Source organism: Ambystoma mexicanum, chromosome 2q (genome assembly GCF_040938575.1).
Source record: "Ambystoma mexicanum isolate Mex_15411 chromosome 2q, UKY_AmexF1_1, whole genome shotgun sequence".
In the NCBI taxonomy this organism is placed as follows: domain Eukaryota; kingdom Metazoa; phylum Chordata; class Amphibia; order Caudata; family Ambystomatidae; genus Ambystoma; species Ambystoma mexicanum.
The window spans coordinates 1,189,284,699-1,189,308,037 of record NC_090924.1 but is presented as its reverse complement, the minus strand read 5'-3'; the positions used below and the strand labels follow the sequence as shown (position 1 = coordinate 1,189,308,037).

General features: G+C 44.1%; 1 protein-coding gene across 1 annotated transcript in view; it reads right to left on the bottom strand.

Moving 5' to 3' along the window:
- Nucleotides 1-23,339, bottom strand: part of PLXDC2 (plexin domain containing 2) — a 1,961,518-nt gene that overhangs the window by 502,005 nt on the left and 1,436,174 nt on the right. Inside the window, exon 5 of the mRNA XM_069648589.1 lies at nucleotides 15,212-15,334. Coding sequence (XP_069504690.1) covers nucleotides 15,212-15,334 — 123 coding nt within the window. The remainder of the gene's footprint in view (nucleotides 1-15,211; nucleotides 15,335-23,339) is intronic.

Sequence of the window (23,339 nt, the reverse complement as noted above, 5' to 3'; positions counted from 1 at the left end):
CCCAATGCTCTTTCATCTTTATATTAGTGATCTTGATTGTGAACTGATAGATACTCAAGGTCTTCCTACTTTCAATTTGCTGTTTCCTATAATACATTATGCAGATGGCACTCTGATATTGGCATGGATGCTGAGATCCTTCAAAGTGTATGGATAGATGTTGTCTATCAATCAACCTCTTAAAATCGAATGTAATGGCAATGGTTCTAAGGAAACTATCCTTTAGATTATGTGTAAAGGGGAGAAGATGAAGTGGGTGGAAAACAATGAATAGATTCATATTTCTTTCTCCCATAGGTTGATTTGGTATAATTACATTGGAAAAGTAACCAGCCACATGAACCAGACAAATGCATGCTTTTTCCACTCTGCACAAATCAAGTGGGGCAAGCTGTCGCAGGCAGTTATTCAGGCCTCCCAACCTGACATACTAGGAATGGTAACCTATGCTGCAGGTATATGGGGCTACACTAAACTTGAAATCCTAGAAATGGCAGCCAATGGTGCAGGTATCTGGGGCTACACTAAACCCGAAATCCTAGGAATGGCAGCCTATGGTGCAGGTATCTCAGGCTACACTAAACCTAAACTCCTTGGAATTGCAGCCTAAGGTGCAGATATCTGGGGCTACACTAAACCTAAACTCCTTGGAATGGCAGCCTGTGTGGCAGGTATCTGGGGCTACACTAAACCTGAATTCGTAGGAATGGCATCTTATGGTGCAGGTATCTGGGGCCACCTCAAACCTAAGCTCATAGTAATGGCTATCTATGGTGCAGTTACCTGGGGCTACGCTAAACCTAAACTCCTATGAATGGCAGCCTATGGTGCAGGTATCTGAGGCTACACTAAACATAAATTATTAGGAATGGCAGCCTATGATGCAGATATCTGGGCCTAAACTAATCTAAAGAATCTGGCAACAGTAGAAAACACATTTATTTGCTCATTTGTGAGAGTACCAGAGTGAACCCCAACCTCAATTGTTCATGCAGAATTGGGTAACGCATACGTGGAGATTAGTCAAGATTATAACTCCTTTTGCTATGTTTATTTGGTACTGCCAAGTCCCCATGTGACTGGGGGTTTGCTAAGTGATGTTTTGGTAGAATTGATTTGTCACAATATGTGTAAACAATATTTTTATTTCATTCAATTTGTTTTAAAAAATGTATTTTAGTTCACACAGGTACATAACATATAGGTTTAACATCCTGCCTCTAAAATACAGAAACTGCACACATGTAATTAAATTACGTTTTTATAGCAAGTGTGGAGACGTGGATATGTCTATGTGGATATGGAAACCAAGATGTATAGACATTCCTAGCATTGCAACATACCTTATCTGGGTGAAACACACATTTGCATATGGAATGATTCAGTCCCATGTATTGTACACCCCCTAAAATATCGACCACTGAAACATCTGCTATCCTTTTGTCTTCCGATATGGCTTTATGTATTACTTTAGCATTGTTACAGATCATGATTAATGGGCTTTCAGTGTTAGTATCTGGCGAAAGGAAATTATTAGTTTCGATGCCATTGCAAATAGTATTGTTTATAATGCATGCCACATTATTTTGCTGTCTTGGGGGTTGTGGGAAGGGGGGGGGGTGATTAATAATGGCATTGTGCAAGATCGTGCGATCAGCCAAGGTCTTAAACAACTCCTGAAACCAAAGAGGTATGCTGATGTTATCATCAATAGAGCTGTTACTATCACTAACATTGTATTCCACAGAATGGTGTGTACTATGATATTGTTTCAGAGCTTATTTGAATGGTCCAGGCAGAGGTGCGCACAAAAACTCCTTGTTCATATTGCTGGGCATAGCTGTTAAAATCTTCTGCCGATCAGGGTCCATATTACGGAAACGTTGCACCGGTGCACTGCATTTTTGCACCAGGACAACATTTGCCCTAGTGCTAACTAGCAGAAGTGCACGTTCTCTGAACGGGTTCTGTATACAGACATGATAATCCTGATCCTGCAGGTTGTGATTTCAATTTGCTTATCGCAGGATGTGCTATGCACCGTGAAGTAAACTGCACAGAGAATGGGTGTGTGTGGCGTACTGACATACCCCGAAGCAGACATTGGTGTGCTGCTGCATTGTGGGAACTTCTGTGCTCTCTTCCCACCTGTCACCTCACCCTGGCTCTCTGCTGTTTGTTGTGGTGCATTGCAGTGCATATATCTTGGAAACTGTGTATCCTGGGGCCTGGACCTCAAGATTTGTTTCTCATGTGGGGACCGGTCCTTTTTCAACCACATTGATGTTTCGCTGATTTCAGGCAACCTTATCATGTGTGAAAGTGCTGAAATCCAGGGAAACGGGTGAGGTGTCCAAATGTCACATAGATAGTAGTGTCTAGAGGGTCTTATCAGGTAACTATGCAAAACATGATGCAGATTGGTGAAACTGTCTGATGTTGCATAAGGAACAACGCTTTACCACAAACCCACAAACCCAGACATTTGTTTTGACTTTTGCTGAAATCCGGGGATAGGGGCGGTGTGTCCAAATGTCATGTAGCCTCTAATGTCCGGAGGGTCCCAGCGGGCACTATGCACATTTTGGTGCAGATTGGTGAAACAGTATGGAATTGTATAAGGAACAATAATTCAACACAAATCATGCCACAAACAAACACATTTTTTAGTGTATATAGAGAAAGATAAGGAATGATATTGGCACAAGGGAAAACTTTGCTCTAGGGCAAAGTTTGCTCTTGTGCAAAAAAATGCATCCTTTTGTGCACTAAGACAATTGTTGCCCTTGTGCTTATCCCATGCCAATCTGCACTTGGTTCAATGGTTTTGTAATTTGTCCCACTGTTTTTGAAGAGGGGCCTGCGAGACTTTCCCTTATGTTAGTTTACCAAAATGTGAACTGGACGAGGAATGCATGGTATTCAAATAAAATGTTGATTCTTAAATTAAATTATAGTCCCCAAGCCCTAACTGTATAATTGCTTTACAGGTACACTACCTAATTAAAAACCTGCCTGATGTTACTACATTAGATAACCACATGATTAAATAAGTGTTGACTTGTCATCAGCTTCTAGTATCTATAAGGTAATCAAGCTGCATACCAGCAACACCATACACAATGTGGCTCCTCATACTAAAATGTCCTGAAGTAGTTCATGTTCTTGCTAGCTACTTGCCCTCACGTATTTGGTAGCTGACCTTGCCATCACCTGCCCCCTCTAGTATTTGCAGCACCCTAAAGACTGTAGTGGGATTTCCATCCCAACCAACCAACCTCCTATCTTGACCTCTATAAGCTCAACGATGTGTGAAAAGTTAATAACAAAACACACACAAGGAATCTAATTTCGAGGTGATTTACATGCTTATTATTATGATTATTTTTCTGATTCTCTTGGATGTTAGAATATCCCAATAGTTGTGGTTGAGCCATTTGCTTGGCTTGTCTTCTGGAACAGTGCCCAGCACACACTTCTGAATTGTCTTTGGATATTGGTTACTGGCACAATGTCTGCCTTTTTCCCTGGACAGGGTCTAAGTCTGCCTTTTCTTTGTATTACCCTTGGCCAGGGTCTGTGCCTTGTCCTTGACCAGACGTTCTTCCTTTCCTTTATATAGTGGTTTTACCTAGGGTTACATTCTCTCTCTCTGCTCTCCCTTTGGGCAGAGCTTCAGAATTGTCTCTATTCACCATCCTTACTCGAAGTCACTGGGCCTCATTACGAGTTTGGAGGTAGCCATGCCCTTAATAAGTTCCGGGTTCCATGAAAGCAGAATTACCGGGCCATTCCAACCATGGAGGGCCCAGTAATTTCCCTTTCATGGGACCCGGAGCCGGTATGTCCCTATTCCCATTTGAGCCCCCATAGGGCTCAATGGGAATGGGGAGGATGGTAGCAGCGGTACTGTTCATAACAGTACCATTGCTACCATCCTTGTCTGCTTGCGGGTGCCGATCTGCATGCCTGATCTGTCCAGAGCATCACCCGCAAGCAAACTCGTAATATTGCTGCATGGCAATAACGGCGTAGGTAGCACTACTGGTGCCGTTGTTGCCTTATCGCAACAGTCCTAATGAGGCCCACTGTCTTTATCTCTGCTACCGTATCATGTATCAGAGCCCACGACTGTTCACAGGCCCACTCCTCTGTATCACATCTCTGAGGATAAGGTGCCCCACTCAAAAACTTCTCCTCTGCCTTTCCACAGGCCACAGACTCTTGTCCTCTGCCTGTTCAATGAGTACATCTTTTATCTGTGTTCTATGATTATTAGATGCAGTACTCTACTTCTTATCGTCTGCCTTTTCACAGACTACATCATTTGTCATTCTTCTCTGGAGACAAAGTGCTCTAATCACCCTCTTCACCTCCTGCAGTAAGATCCCCAACTCACTCTGTTCTCCTCCATGTTGGTTTTTTCCAATTTCATCTTCCTTTTGTTGGAGTTTTCAAATATCTTCCTCCAGTATTTTCCATTGTGTGTATCTTTATTATTACCTTCAATGGGATTATTGGCTGAAGGAGACTCTAGTCCTAGCAAAGATGCTGTTGTATGGCAAGCATGTTTCACTTTCCTCACATCCCCCTGTAGCAAAGGTGGAGGCTTGTATGTGTCACTGGTTGTTGCTTAGAGTGTGCTTCTTCCTATTACCATGGGTCGTAAATAGGAGATATGAGTAGGTCTTCCATATTCATTCACTTCCAAGTGCACACATGCCATTCTGAGGGACGATTTTGGTTTTTGGATACCTTTAAAGTATTGGTTCTGAAGTTGAGTTTCCCAGATTCACTGCAGATGTTGTTTCTTTCTGAGAGGTAGATTCTGAGAGATATGATCCTAACTAGTTTGGCCCAGAAAAATAGATGTTGGGATTTGTTATCAAATGTCCTTTAAGGTCATGCTGAATTTGAGAACCTAGTGATATAATTCCCAGGTCCTTGTGACAATGAAGAAGTGGTTACCCTTTTACACTTCAAAAACCACAGACTCGTTGTTTTCTTGAAGATTATTATAATGTTTATGTGATTTGGAGTACATCAATATATTCAAAAGCAAGACAATCATTCTCAACAATATCCATTTGCCCTCATTGTGGCTACCCTTCTGAACAACATTGTAAAACAAAACACGTCTCCTTTTTCACACTTCCAACATTCAGACCTTGAGTAGAGACTTCTGCTCCCTTTTTCCAATTGTTAACATATCCACTGATCACTGTATCCTTACAGTAGTCACAAAGTGAACATCTAAATTCATGGGGATTTTACAATTGGCACATAGGATACCAACACCATCTTGAGCCAGGCCTTTGAAAAGCACATGCCATCCATCAAATCCATCAAAATCTTACATATTCAATAGGTAGGCTGTTAATCATGGCATCTGCTGAGTGACCACAAGTATGTACCAATAGAAATGAAGTAGATACGAACAATGCCGTAAACCACAAATTGTGTTCAATGAATATTACAACGAAGGCACATAACTGCTAACTGCTAACACGGATCCTACTTGCCAATCCTCAAAGGGGCTGATTCATGGAATTTGTGCACCGGAAAAATGGGGATTTGTGCGATATTCTTCCCGCAAATCCCCATTTGTTAAACAGGAATTTGCGGCAGAATGGCGCACAAATCCCTGTTTTTCTGTGCACAAATTCCATGAATCACCCCCAAAATGTCACAGCAGCCACCCAGAACCGTCATCAAAAGTGAAAAGAAATCAAGTCAAAATACCAAACACACAACCCAGAAGGTCTGTCCATTCCCAGAGAACCCGATCAAACAACACATATGCCAACTAAAGCAACATCGTCAGCAGACTCCAGATGAACCTGGACTGTGAACTTGTAAGACCGGCCTGATTAATGGAAATAATGCATATATGGGATTTGCAAAGTGCACAACTTTTCGAGAAGCAACAGAGCATTCTACATGGGGGACACATCCAGTAAGTTAAAAGTAAAGGTAAAGAGATAGCAAAGGAGCTGATATGGATAGGGTAGCATAGGAAGAGGGAGCTCCAGATGGGGACAATAAGGGTTTAGAGGAAAGAGCACCACCAGAAGGAAGCAAAAAACCTCCAACTCTTATGATTATGAAAACCTTCTGTATATTTATGAAATTGCAGTCACAATCCCCAAACTGTTCCCTCCAGAATGAACAATAATAATGTCCGGATGTTTCAATTAAACCATATTTGCACAAAACGGGAACAAGTCCACCCAAGTCATGCCTCTCGCTTGAGAACACTTCAATTCAGGGAATCCAAGATTTTGGCTTGCCACAAGCTCAGCATACACATTCAACCAAGAGTCCCCAAAATCCAAACACTCTGCCTGATGAAAGACATTGCCATGGCCATGTTCAATCATCTCACAACTCCTACTAACAAAACTCCTACTACTCTCTCTTCCTCTTCACCACACCTAGGAAATCTGAATGGCTGAACCTCCGATGTCCGCAGGCACCCATGACTGTCCACGGTCTCTGCAGTCCCCTTTCCATTGTAGGCAACCTTAAAAGACGCGCCATCTGCAGACTACTGTGGTGCCCGCAGATGTTGCAGCCCCTCAAAAGGGTGGCGGAACAGTAAACAATGTTTAAATATTGAATCTTTAGTTGTGGCTCTGAAAATATTTTGGGGTGGTTTGTTAACAAACACCGTTTTTGTTCCTTTTTTGCTTTTATATACAGTAGTACTGTACAGTCTACATCTTCCTTTACATTGTATTTCCGACATCTGTGAAGTGAATGCCATCTTGACAAATCCAAACTTATATTGTCACGCATTTGAGGAAGTGTTTTAGCAAGTGCTGTTGTGGCTGTGTGGCTGTCAGATATTTACTCCTTGAACAAGATTACTACGCTATTACCCTGGAATGGAACACACTTCACAAAATTTGGACTTGTTAAATCAGATGCTAAATCTACTGCTTTGACTTATCTACACTTTTTCTTATTGTTTATAGGTATATTTTTACCATAACATCGTATTTAAAGTTGAACGAGACTAAGCCCTGCCCACTCAGTTCCACAATTCATTTATACAGAGCGCGCGTGCATTTGAGGAAGTGCTTTTAGCAAGTGCTGTTGTGGCTGTTTGGGCTGAGTGGTTGGTGTCTGTTCATCCTCTATCACAAGTACCATCTGCGGTTTTTGCTTGTATAACTTCATAAAACAATTTTCCGTTTTGAAACACTTGCGCGCCTCTCGGCTCAAACACGCAAATAACTGTTTTTTTTGTTTTTAATTTAGTTTTATTAAAGCTTTTAGGTTATGACATCAACAGAACAGTTATACCTCATCTGGGATAAATTCAAAATACATACACAACCTCTAACCTCTGTGGTCCCCCCAAACCCCTCGCTCTCCCCCGTCATGGTTCAGAGAGCAACTAAAATAACAAGAGTCCAACACAGTAAAAACGAAATATATTACAAATAGTAGGCAGATCATCAAAGCCCCTTTTCGTTTCCACTTCTGTAAGATGCATTGATTTGCCCAAGAGAATGCCCACCCCCTCTTTTTTGGAAGACTTATGTGAGGCCCAAAAAATCCTGCCTATTTCTTTCCCCTTAATCGTCGACTCCACTCCCCTCCTATAGTGTGTCTCTAGCAGGAAGAGGACGAGCAGTTTCTGCTTGCGAAACATATTGCTTGTGAGGGAGCGTTTATTCTGTGAGTTGAGGCCCTTTACGTTGAGCGTGCCAAATCGACCTTCAACCATGGTCATCATTGCCCATGCCCCTTAAAGTGTCTGTGTGGACCCCTGGATCCATGTTGCCCCATAGCTCCCTGTCCCATGATGTGTTATTCCCCTTAGCCTTTGCCCTCATCCCTCCCCCTTCCCTCCCTACCCCTTCCCCCATGCCCATCTGTAGAGGCGTTCGTCTCCTTCACCCAACTCGCGCCGGAGTTAGTTGACGAACCAACAGGGTTGCTTCCCTGGCCCCGGGAATTTTATTTGAAACCCATACTTGAAACTCCCGTCTCTGTCTCCAACGTGTCCCCTAATAGGTGTTACCTTCGGGGTGTCTGGGGAGTATTCCACCCCTCACACACCTCCCCTCCAGGATACCCCCCCAGGGTATAACCCCCTCATTTCAAGCCCCTTGCTGTGGCCGCATTTCTTGTCGGCCCCATAGTGTCCTTTTAACCTGGAGTGAGGCGTGTGAACTTCAAACTGGAGCACTCCTTTCGTGCCTTATTCTTGTGATTTTACATTCCCCCCTCCTCCCCTCTCATCAAACAAAACCTTCTGCCAAACGTGGCAACATGTAAAACACCCTTAATTTCAATTCCAATATCCCCTCCCCCCCCCACGACCTCAAGACCCCAGAACACAGCTGGGCACGGCAGTGGTCTCCCCCATCTCCACTTCGATCTTGGGATGTGCTTGGGGCGCCCATCAGGTCCCCAGTGGCTCTCTGAATGTATTCCTCTGTTACAAGTTGGTACCTCTCGCCCTGCCACTCGAAAGCCAGGTAGAATGGATGTCCCCAGCGATAGCGGACGCTCTTGCTCTGCAGCCATCTGGTGATGGACCCGCATTTTTTCCGCATCTGAAGCGTAAATGCGGAAAGGTCCTGTAAGATTGTTACTCTTGAGTTCCCATACGTCCTTCAAGGTCTTTGCCCTTTCCAGGATCTTTGCCTTATCCCTGTAGTAGTGGAACCTCTCCACTACAGAGCGCGGGCCTCTGCCTCCCCCGCCCGCTCGATGGGTCCTGTCAATCATAACAGTTTCTCCAGAGTCAATACCAAGGACGATCCGAATGATGTCCTGTACCTTGCCCTCCAGTCCTTCCTGAGTCTCTCCCTCCGCCTCCACCAGGCGAAGATCCGAAGGTTATTTCTCCTCTCGTGATTTTCCATGTAATCAACCCTTAGTCGGAGTTCCTCCTCTCGGCGCCTGATCTCCTTAAATCTAGCCTCTGTTTGTGCCTTGAGGAGGTCGGTGGAGACTTGGTTGTGTTCGACCCCCTCGATTCGGTCCTCTAACGTTGAAACCTTTGTGGTGAGATTGGACAATTTAGCCCCCATATCTGACCGCATCCCTCTTATTTCGTCCAGAATTGTTTGAATGCTGCCCTGGATGGCATGCAAGTCCGGAGTGGTTGGGGTAGGGGAGGGGTTGGTCTCCATGTCTGGATAATCTGGCGTGAATCGGTACTTAGCTAGAGTTGCCTTCCAACTCATGTGGCGCTGTTCCTCCTAAACGTGTCCGGCCTCCTCCGATGTTTCGCGGTTTCACCCCACCACCAGGGTCTATTCCTCCACCTCCCCAGCAGGCTAATTCCCCCAGTAAATGGCTGAGTCACCTCCACATGTACCCCTGCGGGGGGTCGGGATCGGCACTTCCCTTAAAACCTCGCTGTGGCCCCGTTGCTGTTCACAGTCTTTCCAGTGTTCCAGGGATCTCCCCCAGCTGTGTCTAAGACTCGGACTATTTCCCCAGGCTTGATGAAAAGCTTCTGTTGGGAATCTACCGTGGACTTCCGGGAGGTCCCCCAGGTGCAAATGGCGGGGGATCTCTGCCTTAATAGGGGCCCCGTTGATCTTTATTTCCACTGGATCTGCCCCCTGTGGTGCGAGGGGGGGCAGTGGTGCCTGGCAACTACCTGCGCTCTGTCTCTTGGCCCCAGTGGTGCCCCTGCAATAGGCTCCGACTGATGGGGGGACTGATAAAAGTCTCCCTTGGGTCCCCCCAGTCACTGTGGCGTATGTGAGAGGCCCTGCGCTAGGCCCGCAAGATACAATTTGTTCAGGGCCTGCCTGGTGACCTCCGAGGTGTCCAGGGGGGCGATCTGGTGCCCGTGGCTCCCGCTGGCAGTGTGGGGAATGGAAGAGAGAGGGCAGGGGCCGGCTGGGGGGATCAAGGCTTGCTCAAGTGTCACCAGTTAATATGGGCCTGGGTCGTCTCCAAGTTAATTGAAGCAAAGGGGGAGGGCAAGAGCAGCCCGGGGGCTCATCCGCTCCGACACGGGCTGCGGGGAGGGGGCCTCACCTGGTGTTGCGCAAGGATCCATTGTTGCAGCTTGAGAGGGCCCAAGAGCGCTCCTGTGTCGGCCCAGGCCAGTGCCTCAGAATCTCCGCAGGAGGCGGGGGAGCGCGAAGGACCAGCGCCACCCCCGCCAGGTGGAGGGCCGTGCGGCACCTCTTCAAAATGCTCCCGAAGCAGTGCGCAGCTTGAGAGGGCCCAGGTGCGCTCCCACCTCGGCCCGGGCCGGTGCCTCTGAATCTCCTCAGGAGGTGGGGGAGCGTGAAGGACCAGCGCCAACCCCACCAGGTGGAGGGCCGTGCGGCACCTATTCAAAATGCTCCCCGGAGCAGTGTGCAGCTGGGGCGGGGGGCTCACGAGAGACCCGTGTCGCTTGAGCGGCTCTGGCGGGAAGCCAAGCTCCTCCCTCCTCGGGCCGAAATGAAGCCCCACAGCAGGCCGCTCCGCCTATGTCGACGGCATATCTCGGGTCTGGGGGGGGGCCCGAGCTCCAGCAAAAGACTGGTGGGCTCCTCCCAGGTTCAGACGCCCAGTCCTCGTAATATGTTGGGGTCTGGCAGGCGATGTTGGGATGGTTTCGCTGTTTTCCCAGGGCCACTCGGGGAGCTGTGAGATCAGGCTGCCATCTTGCCTGCGCCCCCTGGTGGCCTCCCAAATAACTGTTATCTGTTGGAGATCTTTGTTTTGTTTTATGCCAGTTCGCATCTGACTGGTTGCATATACTTTAAAACTGATATGCCATCTAAAATTGACACCTTGAAATTAGTAGAGCGTTGGAAACGAATGCTGCTAAAAGCGTCTCAAACAATGATTTCCTCCAAACTTAATGTCATAGTTACGCTTGCTTGAGCTCAATCCATGTCTTCTGACATTCGATTATTCTATCCTGCCGATTTAACAAAACTCTGGCTCTCTAGTGCAGGAATAACACTGACATTAGACCAACCGGCTTTCGAGAGTTGTCCTCAGAAACAGCTCTTACAACACCCAACTACCGATCAGTCATCATTGGCTCACACATCGACAGTACAGGGCCTTAGCGATATCACTATGGAGCAAATGTTGCTGAAGCCAATATACCAACCCCGACAAAGCCTCATCCAAGTGATACCAATGAAGTACAACTACCAGGCCCGGTAACTGTTGCCTTGATACATGGCGGTTCTCCAGCATCTGCCTTCACCAAAGATGTAATCATCATAAACTCACCGGCAAAAGGGTGTATCTAAACTAGCTCTAACATTACCAATTCAGAGCCATGCTCTGTGGTCAGTAAAGTGCATTGCACTACCTCCACTTCCCTTATCATTCGTAATCCTCTTACGACCCAGAGTCCTCAGAAGAACAGTTTCTGCATCACCTTTTTCTTCATGCAAACTTCTCTGAGTTAATTTCCAAACATTGAACAAAAGCACTACCTCTATCCATCTAATTTACCAACCTCCTGAGTCCATAGGCTCATTCGAAGAGAACTTAACAACTCTACTCTCTGACAACATCAAAATCACCACGCAAACTTTAATCCTAGGAGATTTCAACATAGGCTATAACGACCCAAATGACCTGCCACCTAGCTCGCTAGCCAATGCCTTGGCCGAACACAGATTTATACAAATAATCACCCAACCCACGCACGAGAAAGGAATGACCCTTGACTGGGTAGCAGATCTAAACTGCAACATCACAGTGAATGAAATCCTACCTCAATCTTGGACTGACCACTACCTTATCTCCTTCGAGTTCAGCACCAACAAAATACCAAACAAAACTTGTCCTATAGTACCTCCATGCCCCACCGGAAAAAAATGCGACATTACTGCCGAGGTAATTCTGCCCCTTGTATTCTCCACCTTAAGTGCTATACTAAACACAGATGACCCCAACCTACTTGTATACACCTATAAATCTTCCATGTCTAAAGCAATAGACTCAGTCGCACTGCTAAAAATGTGCAAAGGGAAACCAAGAGCCTAGGTGAATTCATGGTTTACCCCCAAGCTGAAGACACTAAGCTTGAAACTCTCTGGAAACATACCCCCTCGTCAGAGAACAAAACAAACCTAGCCAACATCTCTACTAAATACAAAGCAGAGATTATCCATACTAAGGGAGACACCTTTAATAACAGAATCAATCAAGCTGGATCCAGCACTAGAGAAAGCTTCATTATCTTCAGAGAAATGGAGACGCCCAACCCACCCACAGATTCATGCCTAAAAGACAAACTTTGGTGCACAAACATTCAAAATGCTTTCACCAACAAAATTGGCAGTCTGCAGACTAAAATAGCAGACAAACAGTGACTCCTAACTAACTCTACCCCTTCCAAACCGACTCCAATACCTATCAACCATCATCCCCAAGGCTTCAAATTCACAAAGGTAACGGTACCCGAGGTACAAAAAATTATAGCCTCACTAAAACCCTCTAACTGCCAGGGTGACAGCTGCCAAGCACAGATCATTAAGGATGCAGCCAGACATCTGGCTCCTTTCATTACCAAACTAATCAATGCATCATTCTCAAGTGGCATTGTACCCAATAATCTGAAGGAATCTTGGGTACTGACATTACTCAAAAAACAAATACTAGACCCCACTATCCCTACAAACTACAGACCCATCACTATGGCCTAATTCATATTAAAAATCTTGGACAGGGTCACATACTTGCAAATCCAAGACTATTTAGAGGTCAACAAACTCCTGGGAACTCTGCAATCTGGCTTTAGACTGCAACATGGGGCAGAAACTGCCCTTGTTAACCTCAAAAGCCAGATTGGCGATCTCAGAGACAAGGGTAGACTTGCTATCCTGCTCCTTTTGGATCTGTCGGGGCTTTTTACTTGGTCGACCACAAGGTTCTATGTGAGCACCTCACCTCAGCAGCCCGCTTCTCCAAGACAGCAATCACATGGATTAAATCTTTCCTAAATAATAGGACCCTACGAGTCTTCTCACCATCTGCAGCTGCTGACCCTATACCTATCACATGTGGTGTGCCCCAAGGCTCATGTGTATCGCCAACTTTGTATAACATCTTTACAAAGCCGTTGTTTGATGTACTGGACAATCTGGGAGTCACCCCCACTAATTATTCAGATGACACCAGATACTCCCACCAATCACAGGTATCTATGACACAGATGTACATTCAAGTGAACGTAATCTACACCATCATTCAGGCATGGATGGCTGTCCATGGCGTCTGCCTGGATGATGACAAAACGGAACTCCTCCTGGTAGGTTCCCCAGCCAATTTAAACATATTAAGCCCCAACTACACTACCTTCAACATAGACAGGAACAACATCCCCATTGCCAAAGAAGTAAAAACGTTAGGCTTCTACTTTGACGCTTCATCCAACCTAAACAAACAAGTGAATATGCCGCCTCAGCCAATTCCTACACGGGTAAACTGATAAGGGCCTGTAGACCGATGCTATCAACAGAAAGTTGTCTTATATTAGCCAGAGCACTTATAGGCCCTCATTCCAACCCAGGCGTTAAAAGTTTAACGGCGCCGTCGGCGCCGTTAACCCTTAACGCCTGATTTCCACCTTAACGCCTGCTTTTAGCAGGCGTTAAGTACCAAGGCGCTAAGCGTCCTTGGCCCTAATTACGGCACCGTAATTTACGGTGCTGTAATTAGCGCCTTCCCCACTCCCATTATGCCCTATGGGGCAAAAATGGGAATGGGGAAGGGTAAATGGGGATTGGGGATTTACCGCCCCACTCACCTTGGAATGGGGCGGTAAATCCGCCATCCACCATGGTGTAAACGGAGTTTACACCATGGTGGTAAAGTAGGGAACTTACCACCTGGGTTGGAATGAGGGTCATACTGTCCAAACTGGACTATTGTAATGTAAAGGTGCTAATAAGACGATAATGCAGAATAATGCTCTTAGAATAGCATTACACATACTGAGAAGAGAGCATATCTCAGCAACTAGAAAACACTGTAAATGGCTCTCTATAAAAGAAAAGATCAAACTCAAAATCCTATGTCTCCCGTTTAAAGCACTGAACCATACAGCCACCCGTACCTCACTGATAAACTCACCCTTAGATCATTCACACGTATCACTAGATCATCCGATACATCCTGCCTGTTGGTCCCAAGAAACAACCTAAAAAGGTCCGGAGGATCTAGCTTCCCGGATCTGGCCAACTCTGCAACACCCTGACATTTGACATCAAAACTATCCAAGTATTCTCCAATCTCAGGAGAAGTGTCATTGCCTGGTTACTTAGCAAGAACTAATTAACAAGTTATCCAGATCTCCCAACCTTTACCTATTAAATTAAGTGTTGTTCCCACTTGGATGATCCTATACCTGCTCTGCTCATCTGTACCTTACATCTGTTCTGCCCTCTTTCTTAGTGAACTAACAGAACTAATGTCTCCCCACACCTGTACTGCTTATGACAAGGTTTTTATAAATGGTATTTGGATCCTATGTCTCCAACATTTTTCTTGGTACCCTGTTACTGTGCCTATGCCTATATTTCTAAAATGTACCTGGATCCTATGTTCCAAAATATATTTTGGTACCTACTTGTAACTGTCATCAATCTGCTATGCATGTGCAAGCTCTTCCTTCAACTGCATTCTCTATGTAGGTAACATTCTATGCCAGTAACATTCTAGCAAAAGCGCCCAGATAAGCCTGGGTCAGGTGCACTATATCAATATAATAAACAAACGAACAAACTGTTTTTCTTTTAATGTATGCCTATTGGAGTGATGCATAGGACTCTTTTCCATTGCACACTCCATGCTGAATCAATCCCAGCTAAAACATTATCTTGGAAGTCCTTCTTCCAACGGTCCATTAAGGAGCAGGTATTCCTGCTGGGGAACTGGGGTGGCACTGGTAATTTGGATATGGGGTCAATTGTTGCCCTTAATAGCAATACATCTGCTAAAAGCTGGCACGTTCGATCAGAATTCATTGTCAATGCCTCCCACATATGTACATGGATGGAGGCATTCACGATTACGTGCATTACGAAGTACAAATAAAGCAATTCATGTGAACCCGTGTACACGCAGATATGCATGCATTTTTTTTACATTTAAAAATTATCCACAAAGTGATAATTACAATGAGGTCAATTGTTAATGGGTAGTAAAGAATATAGGCTGTTATGCTAATATGACAATAGCAATAGCCCAAAAATAAATTGAAAAGACATACCATTATCAAAGTACCTGACAGTTGAGTTTCTCGACACACTGGGGTCAAAGTTTGCCATAAGAGGTGCAATGAACTGTGTGGCTGTTAACATTCCATGTAAAACATCTCCGGTATATATAAAACCTAAAATAACGAAAAAAGGAAAAATTAAAATGACGTTAGCTATTCCTGGCAATATTCTATGAAATATAAGCAACAGATACGTTTATCTTGCTCATCATCAGAAAAAAGATGCAATTACATTTAGCATAAGATAGGTATACTTCCTCCAGCAAGGATGCTATTATTTAAGCATTGAGTATTGCAGTGAGCTTGAAGATGTCATCGATTGGTCTCCCCATTTTTTGGGATTTATTTTCTTGTTATTTGTTTTATTTAAAAAGGAGTGGGCATCCTATTCTATCCAGGGGAGCTACACAAAATTCAAAGTTGAATGGGACTTGGTCTTGGACTTTCTACATACAGACTATCGGGAACAATGGTGCCCTCAGAAACTGAGACTGTTGTACATTCTATGAGCAGAGATACGACTTGCCCTGAACATCCCCCTCAGGAAACAGAGTGTTACTGTTATTGTTCAAAACCTGAAATGCAAATTAAAAATAAATAAATACATTTAAAAAAAAACACATAACAGAATTGGGCCAACTGAAAACAATGTATTTGCTAAAATACCCATAATATATAAAAAAACAAATGAGAATACGTCAGACACTTCAACAACTGAACAATTGTCCTACTGCTAAATAAGTGTCATAACATAACTGCCTTTCACAGGATGAGTTGAGGCCAAGGATTTGCTCATTCCCCATTCCAGATAGTAAATACAATGGACAAGAATGTACATTAAAAACTGCAATTTTAGCTATGCACCATACTTGAAAAAAGCTCTGTTCACATGTCTGAAGGGGATTATTGGGGAACTATAGTAAAGAAACTGATATCTGCACACCCATTCATCACACCAATTTAGTTATTTTTTTATATTTGTATAACCTTTTTATCCAAAGTGCTGAACAATTGTAATATATTATTCGTACACACATTATTTTAACAGAATTAGAATTTGAAAACTAAACATAATTGTAGAAAAGTAAGTTCCTCTGACTCATCTGTCAGGTTCCACAAGTAAGCTTTATTCCAGTCTCTTTAAGACCCATTAAGATGAAAAGTATAAACCACTGTGTTCCATCACCCAGGCTGGGGCTCTCCAACTGACAAGCAGTGGAACCTTCACTACAGGCATTCCTACATTCACAGCTAAATAAGCACATTACAATATATCTCCCTTCCTCACACACACAAATCCACAGGAGGAAAACACATGGGGAACAATCCTACGGGGCCCCTTTTTTGTGAGAGGTGCAACTCAAAGTTAAGGTGGAAGGCGCGCCCCCCTAACACACTGGATGTGCCTCCAATAGCAGCCACTTATACTTGTGGAAGGCTTCCCCCCTATCTACCCATACTCTACTCACATACTCACCTCTCTCACATAGCTGAGAAGGGGTCCTCCCCTTCTTCACACAACTGCTTCTCTTGCATGCCTCAGATCCATTGGACAGTCACTGTCCAAAAATACCAGTGAGCACACATCACACCGGAGGAGAGGTCACACTCCTTTCGATACCCGTGGCGCAGTTTCACCATTAACCAGTAACCCCCCTCACACAGGGGAGGTTCCACACTGAACCATACATAGCTCACTCCAACACCTTTAGGAAACTCTAAAATACTTCCCCAATTACATATTAGCATTGTGGTATGGGGATAAAATCCAGCACTGTAAATATCATCTTCTGACCTGACATTAGCTAAACAGGTCACTCTAACCCAAACTCTTAACTCTCATCGCTTCTACTGTAAAAGGTACTTCTCCTATGGACAATCAACCACAGTCTAAAAGTCCATAGCTGCACACAGCATCTAAACCTGTAAAATCTCAAAATTGTAAGTCCCTTGGATTTTCCCAAATAACCAAGCATTTTCCCCATGCAAATCCATGCCTGGCTGCATTTAAAAGACCCCACTGTTCACATGCTATGAAGTTACCAATAGGTGGCTTGCATCTCTAACCTGCAAATCCTAATAATATAATATTAGTACATTGAACCTCCAGCAATGCACTAAAACAACACGTTACCAGATGCTGCCGACTGCTCTAACCTTCCTGGAATGTTATGTCAGTCATCATACGATCATAACCAGTGACGACCTTGCTTCACACAACACACTGAAACAAAGCAGCACGCAGTACACACCACTTCCTCCATTCTGCTTCATCCAACATTTGCCCTGGATTGACCAAAAAAATAAAAACCTCTTCACAAATTCAAAATACAGAAATACCCCAGAAACCGTTAGCACTGGGGACTTCTGTTATCCCTTCTAGCCCACACTAACTGAGATTGATCCTTCCTTGCAGCACTATGAAAACAGTACCTCATCTCTGCAGAGAAGAAACTTCATGAATTCAAAATACAGAAATACCCTTGAAACCATTAGCGCTGGGCACTTCTGGTATCCCTTCTAGCCCACACTAACTGAGACAGTTCCTTTGCTGCAGTGCCATGTATGCAGTACCTCATCTCTGCCAGAGCTTCACTCTACGCATCACTAAGACAGTTAATTTCACTTCCAGTCCTCAACTTGTGAACCCATCATGTTGCGACCACATTAGTTAGCACTACTTGTAGGCGACATGGTTAAAGTATTCCGCTTGGATAGAAATTAACCACAAGTGCACCCGAACATCAATGGCCCGGCTGGCCATGTATTCCTTACTCGCCCCTCCTTCTTCCTGGAGGTCGCATTGGAACAGGGTGCAGTTTGCAGCCAGCTAATTACCAGCGAATGTGGGATGCCACTCCCACGCCGGAGGGTCCTTTACTCAAATGAACTTAAACTTTCTGAACAGCCTCATCATCATGGTGGAACTCTGAACATTGTAACTCTGGCCCCGTAAGACAGGGGCAAGCACATCCGAATCTCAGTGTGCCACGCTCCCTTTCTGCTCCAGTGATGGCATCATTGCTACTCCAACCATGGAGCCCGACTGAACTCCGACTCCCAATGACTTTCCTGACAGCAATGCAGCATCAGGTAGGACACAGCTGCTATTGCAGACTAACCTGATCAGCCTGCAGCCACGGGTGCCCACTTGTACTCCCTAGTCCTTCTTGTATTCTTAGGCAATGCTCTTCATGGCACCATATATCTTCTCATTGTACATATTTTATTTTAAGGGCAGCTGGTGAGGGGCTTTATAACTGTAGCTAAATAGCTCTGATCACCATGAATTTTATAGGTACAGCATCCAACACACAACACCCCTTTCTTCTTCCGCCCAGGAGAGTACTTTTACCCTGGGTTTTCTACTGGTGTACCTGACTGCTCCCCCGCCTTCTTCTCCCTGGGTCTCTTGTTGGGCCGCAACTCCCCCTATTCTTGTTCAGCAGTTGCTGAATGTGCTGAGGTGTGTTCTGGTGTATACTTTTCTTATTCTCATGAAATTCTAATGAGAATGTATTGCTTCACTGTATGTTCTATTGTGGTCAGTTGGAGCCTGCCTCTAAAGGGGGTGCCTGCTGTCTGCGTGTATTGACTTATTAAAAAACTTATGAACCTTTTTCGTCTGGACATCAATCTTAACATTGGCGACGGGAGAATGTTGGTCAATGGCCAAACTGGTTAAGTGCAATAAGCTTGACGATGATGTCGGTGAGGGAGAGAGAGAAGAGCAGGTTTCGGGTGAGCATGGAAAGGATCAACATAGGTTTGAACCAATTGAACCGAATGTGAGAACAGCGTTCAGTCACAACAGCAGTTTGAATGCAAACAGAGTAAAAAAAAAACCTGTCAGGTTGAATGATTATTACCTAGGTTAAATTTGCCACAAATTAAAGGGAAGAGATATGTTCTGGTGTATACTTTTCTTATTCTCATTTAAAATGGTCATTTATACATCATATGTAGTCTTGACAAAACAGAGTAATTGTGATGTCATGAAATTTATAATGAGAATGTTTTGCTTCACTGTATGTTCTATTGTGGTCAGTTGGAGCCTGCCTCTAAAGGGGGTGCCTGCTGTCTGCGTGTATTGACTTATTAAAGAACTTATGAACCTTTTACGTCTGGACATCAATCCTAACAAGGTGCTCCCTCATTCTTCTCCCTGGGGTATCCTAAGGCTGCAGCTCCCCCTTTTCTTCTCCCTGGAATATCCTTAGACTGCAGCTCCCCCTTTTCTTGTCCCTGTGTAATGGAACTTACTTGTGTGGAGGCAGTGGGTCCTTTCCTTCTTCTCTGCACCCCCCGCAGCAGTTCCGCACCTTAATCTTTATTCTTAAGCCACATAGGTCCATTTCTTTCCTTCGAAAAGACCACCTCTTCGCCAGTGTAGAAAGGTAAGTTCCTCAGACACATCTGTCAGGTTCCACAAGTAAGCTTTATTCCAGTCTCTTTAAGATCCATTAAGATGACAAGTATGCTCCACTGGTTCCCATCACCCAGGCTGGGGCTCTCCAACTGACAAGCAGTGGAGCCTTCTCTACAGGCATTCCTACACTCACAGCTAAACATTCTCTCAGGCACTCCAACATTCTCTCATGCATTCCCAAGCACCTGCATTCACACCAAGCACATTACAAAAATAATAATCAGCAGGACTAAAAAACCAACATACTCATGTCAAAGTGACAATTCATTTGAAAAGGCAATAGATCAACGATGGAGCTTAAACCTTTATTGAATTATGTTAGAGTAGTACAGAGACGCACATTGATAGGCAAAGCATTGCATAATTTAGGAGCTAACAATTGGAATGAATGGAAACGAGAATTTGCACAAGGGGGTGGAAAAGAAAGAAGACACAAAGAAGCAGAGCATAGTGAATGAGATGGTTGGTACAAAGAAATAAGATTAGTAAAATAGATTGGAGTAAGCCCATGAATACATTTTATTATAATATAAAGAAAATTACATTGAAATCTATACTGGAAGGGCGCCCAGTGAAGTTGAGTCAGGTATCATGAAATGTGCAAAGTATAATTCAAATTAAATAAGATCCTAACCGCTGAATGAAGAATAGATTAAAATATTTAAAAAAGCATATTTAGATAACCCGACATCCAAAGAACAACAATCATTTATTCAGAATAATACCAATGTACGTGACAGGGTTTTGGTAGCAGAACACATTAAGAGATTACAGATTTTCTAAATATTAAAAAGTTGAAAACGACAAGCCTTGGTCACTGGTAAAATTTGCCTCTGTAGATTAAATTATGAATCGAATACAAATCCTAAATTACGAGCAGAAAGAGAACATGTAACAGACAGGAATATTTAAAGCTAGTACATGCAATCTTTAAAGTAGAAGGAAAAAACAAGATCTCCCTTTTTTTGGTTTTAGTTATATTAATCCCACCACCACTCCGCATGCTCCAATAAAATATCTTTCAGGCATAGCAGTGGGGCCTGTTCTCTGAACAAGATCATTGTATGATGCCACTGCCCAGAAATGAAAATGCAGTCCTATCTCACCAGTTTCCTGAATGTGACTGAAGGTCAAACAGGGAGTATTTCCTGTGTGGTGGCCACTCTATATTATGGCTTCTGCATTACATAAAATAAGTGAGACACCCTTCCTATAACGGGCAATATTTTTCATTGATGGATTCAGATAGGACCATGCTCACTCTACTTCAATAAAGGTGAGCGCTTCATCTTCAGTCAATGGCAATCAACATAAAACCCATCTTGCAGTATCTCCTTCTGAACTTGTTTTGTATTTTATCATGTTCAGCATTTTACAAGATAGAGACAGAAGGTTATGCACTACGAATAAAATGTATCTCAGCGAGTTACTTAGATCAGAACACAGTTGACCTGGTAGGTTTGATGTGTTTATGGAAGAGGAACCTATCTTCTATATTATGTAAACCAGGAGGTTGTAAGTTCCATAGTTTGGCAGCAAGGATGGTTCCTGATAGTCCGCAAATTTGGGATCTTTGGTAACAGGCAATGGTCATGGTATGCGTGTATGGTGCTTTCTGTGGGCGATATGAAAGATATAATTTGAAGTGCTTTTTATGGTACAGATTTTTGCACAATGGTCAGTCATTTAAAAGAGATTTTAGATTTCATTGGGAGCCAATGGAGTGATTTATGTGCTGGGGATTCATGTGCATATCTTGGCAAATTTTAAATAATATTGGCTGCAGAATTGTGTAACAGATGGAGTGAATGAATGTGTGATTCCGTGGCACCTGTGTAAAGAGAGTTACAGTAATCTAACTTGTCTCCCATGATTGTTCTGGATATAGTAGCACAATGAGCCACAGATAGTAAAGATATGAATAACATCAATTGCAGATTAGTAGATTGCAGTGTGTTACCTACTTGCACGGAAACATTGAGAGTTGCATCAAGCGAGATTCGAAGAGTTTTGATGGCTATCGATGGTTTGATTGTATGTACCATTAGAGCGAACTTGGGGCATGGTTGCTGAGTTTCGGTCAGATGTCAGGAGGGGCTAACACGCAGGATCTGTGTTTTTTATTTGCTTAGCCCTAAGCAGTTGTTAAACATCCAAGATTCAATTTTCAGATAGACCTTTTTAATGTGTATTTGATTAGCGAAGGGAGCACCATATAACTGGTAATACTGAACAATTTCTGAGGAGAATACATACGGCTTCCGCAGTGCTAGATCACACTGAATCTGTTAAAAAGCAGTACTGCTTTGACTTTATGGTTTTATCATTCACAACGATGTGAAGTAGTAGCCCTTAGAGTAGATGGGGCAGTAGTGGGCACTATGAGTATGTGCATGGATTAGGGAGGCCTTTGGCATTACAAGAGGGCAACGGTACAATTAGATAGAAATCAGAAGCACCAAACTTTCATATATCCTACCCACGAACCTTCAACACTCAAAGAAGTAAATGGGTTAGTGAAAAGGCCAGTGGACTATACAAAGAGAGATTAGATATTGCATGGGTTCCCCAGTATTCTCTATTTGGGCTGAATTTCCTAACCTAGTGAGTCCCCCAGCAGCTTTGCTGGATTTCTGGAGTTTGTTTTTTTATTCTCCTGCCAAGAGTGAGACTCTTTTTCTCCCACTCTTGGACATGATTTATGGTGTTCCTTTGACTGTTAATGTGTTTTAGGGGCTATGGGGTCTTTTACTCCATAGGGTCTCATGTGTTTTTACTATGTGTGTTACACAGCACCCTCCGTGCAGCGACACAGGGGTGTCATAGTGACACCCCACCATAGACTCCATACCCTGGGACTGACTACTGTCTCCAAGGGCATGTAAAGTCACTATTGGCTTTACTAGTCCCAAATTATGAACAGAAACCATAACAAACCATCATATTGTGGACGTACTGGTCGGGGCAATTCGATTACCCGGGGTCTGTTAGTCGAGGGGGCACGTCTCCGTCCCCCCTGATTGAGTTTTGGCTGGTGGCAGTGGATACTACTTTTTATATTCGACCGCGAATATATCCCTATGGGATTTTCCCATTGTTCGAGGCTACCAACTTTAATTATTTAATTCTCATAGCCTCGAACATACCGCCGGTTTAATTATTTAATTTTAATTCACCGGTTGGTATTTTTTGCCAGGACTCGATTCTAAAATGGCGTTTGTGTTCTCTTCTGTGACTTCAACCCAAGTCGAGCCCTTTGTTCCACTTTTGGCGGGCTTCTCCACAGAAGCCTCCAAAAGTGGTGCCACTCTGTCTGGGTAACACAGGAGGTGTGGGAGGGGGTTTAGGCACCCTGGACTGAGTTACCTTGGTAATTCAAGTCGCACTCTTGTGTGATTGGCCCAAGTGGTGAGCCGGCCAGCTCACCACTTAGCATGTTTGATTGACAGCTAGGCTGAGTGAATGGGGGTGTGCTGCATAAAACCAGGGCTTTGGGGACTGGAACTTCAGAAGTCACCACAGGACCTGAGAATCCGACGAGGGAGAAGCTGAGCCGACCTGCTACGACGACACCACCGGTGGAGCCCTGCGGAACCGACTCACCACTTCCCGACGACAGAGAAGGTCTCCCTGCTGGAGAGTCTTCTTCCCCTGACTGGTGGGCACAACCAGTTTACCTTCCTTTCCTCG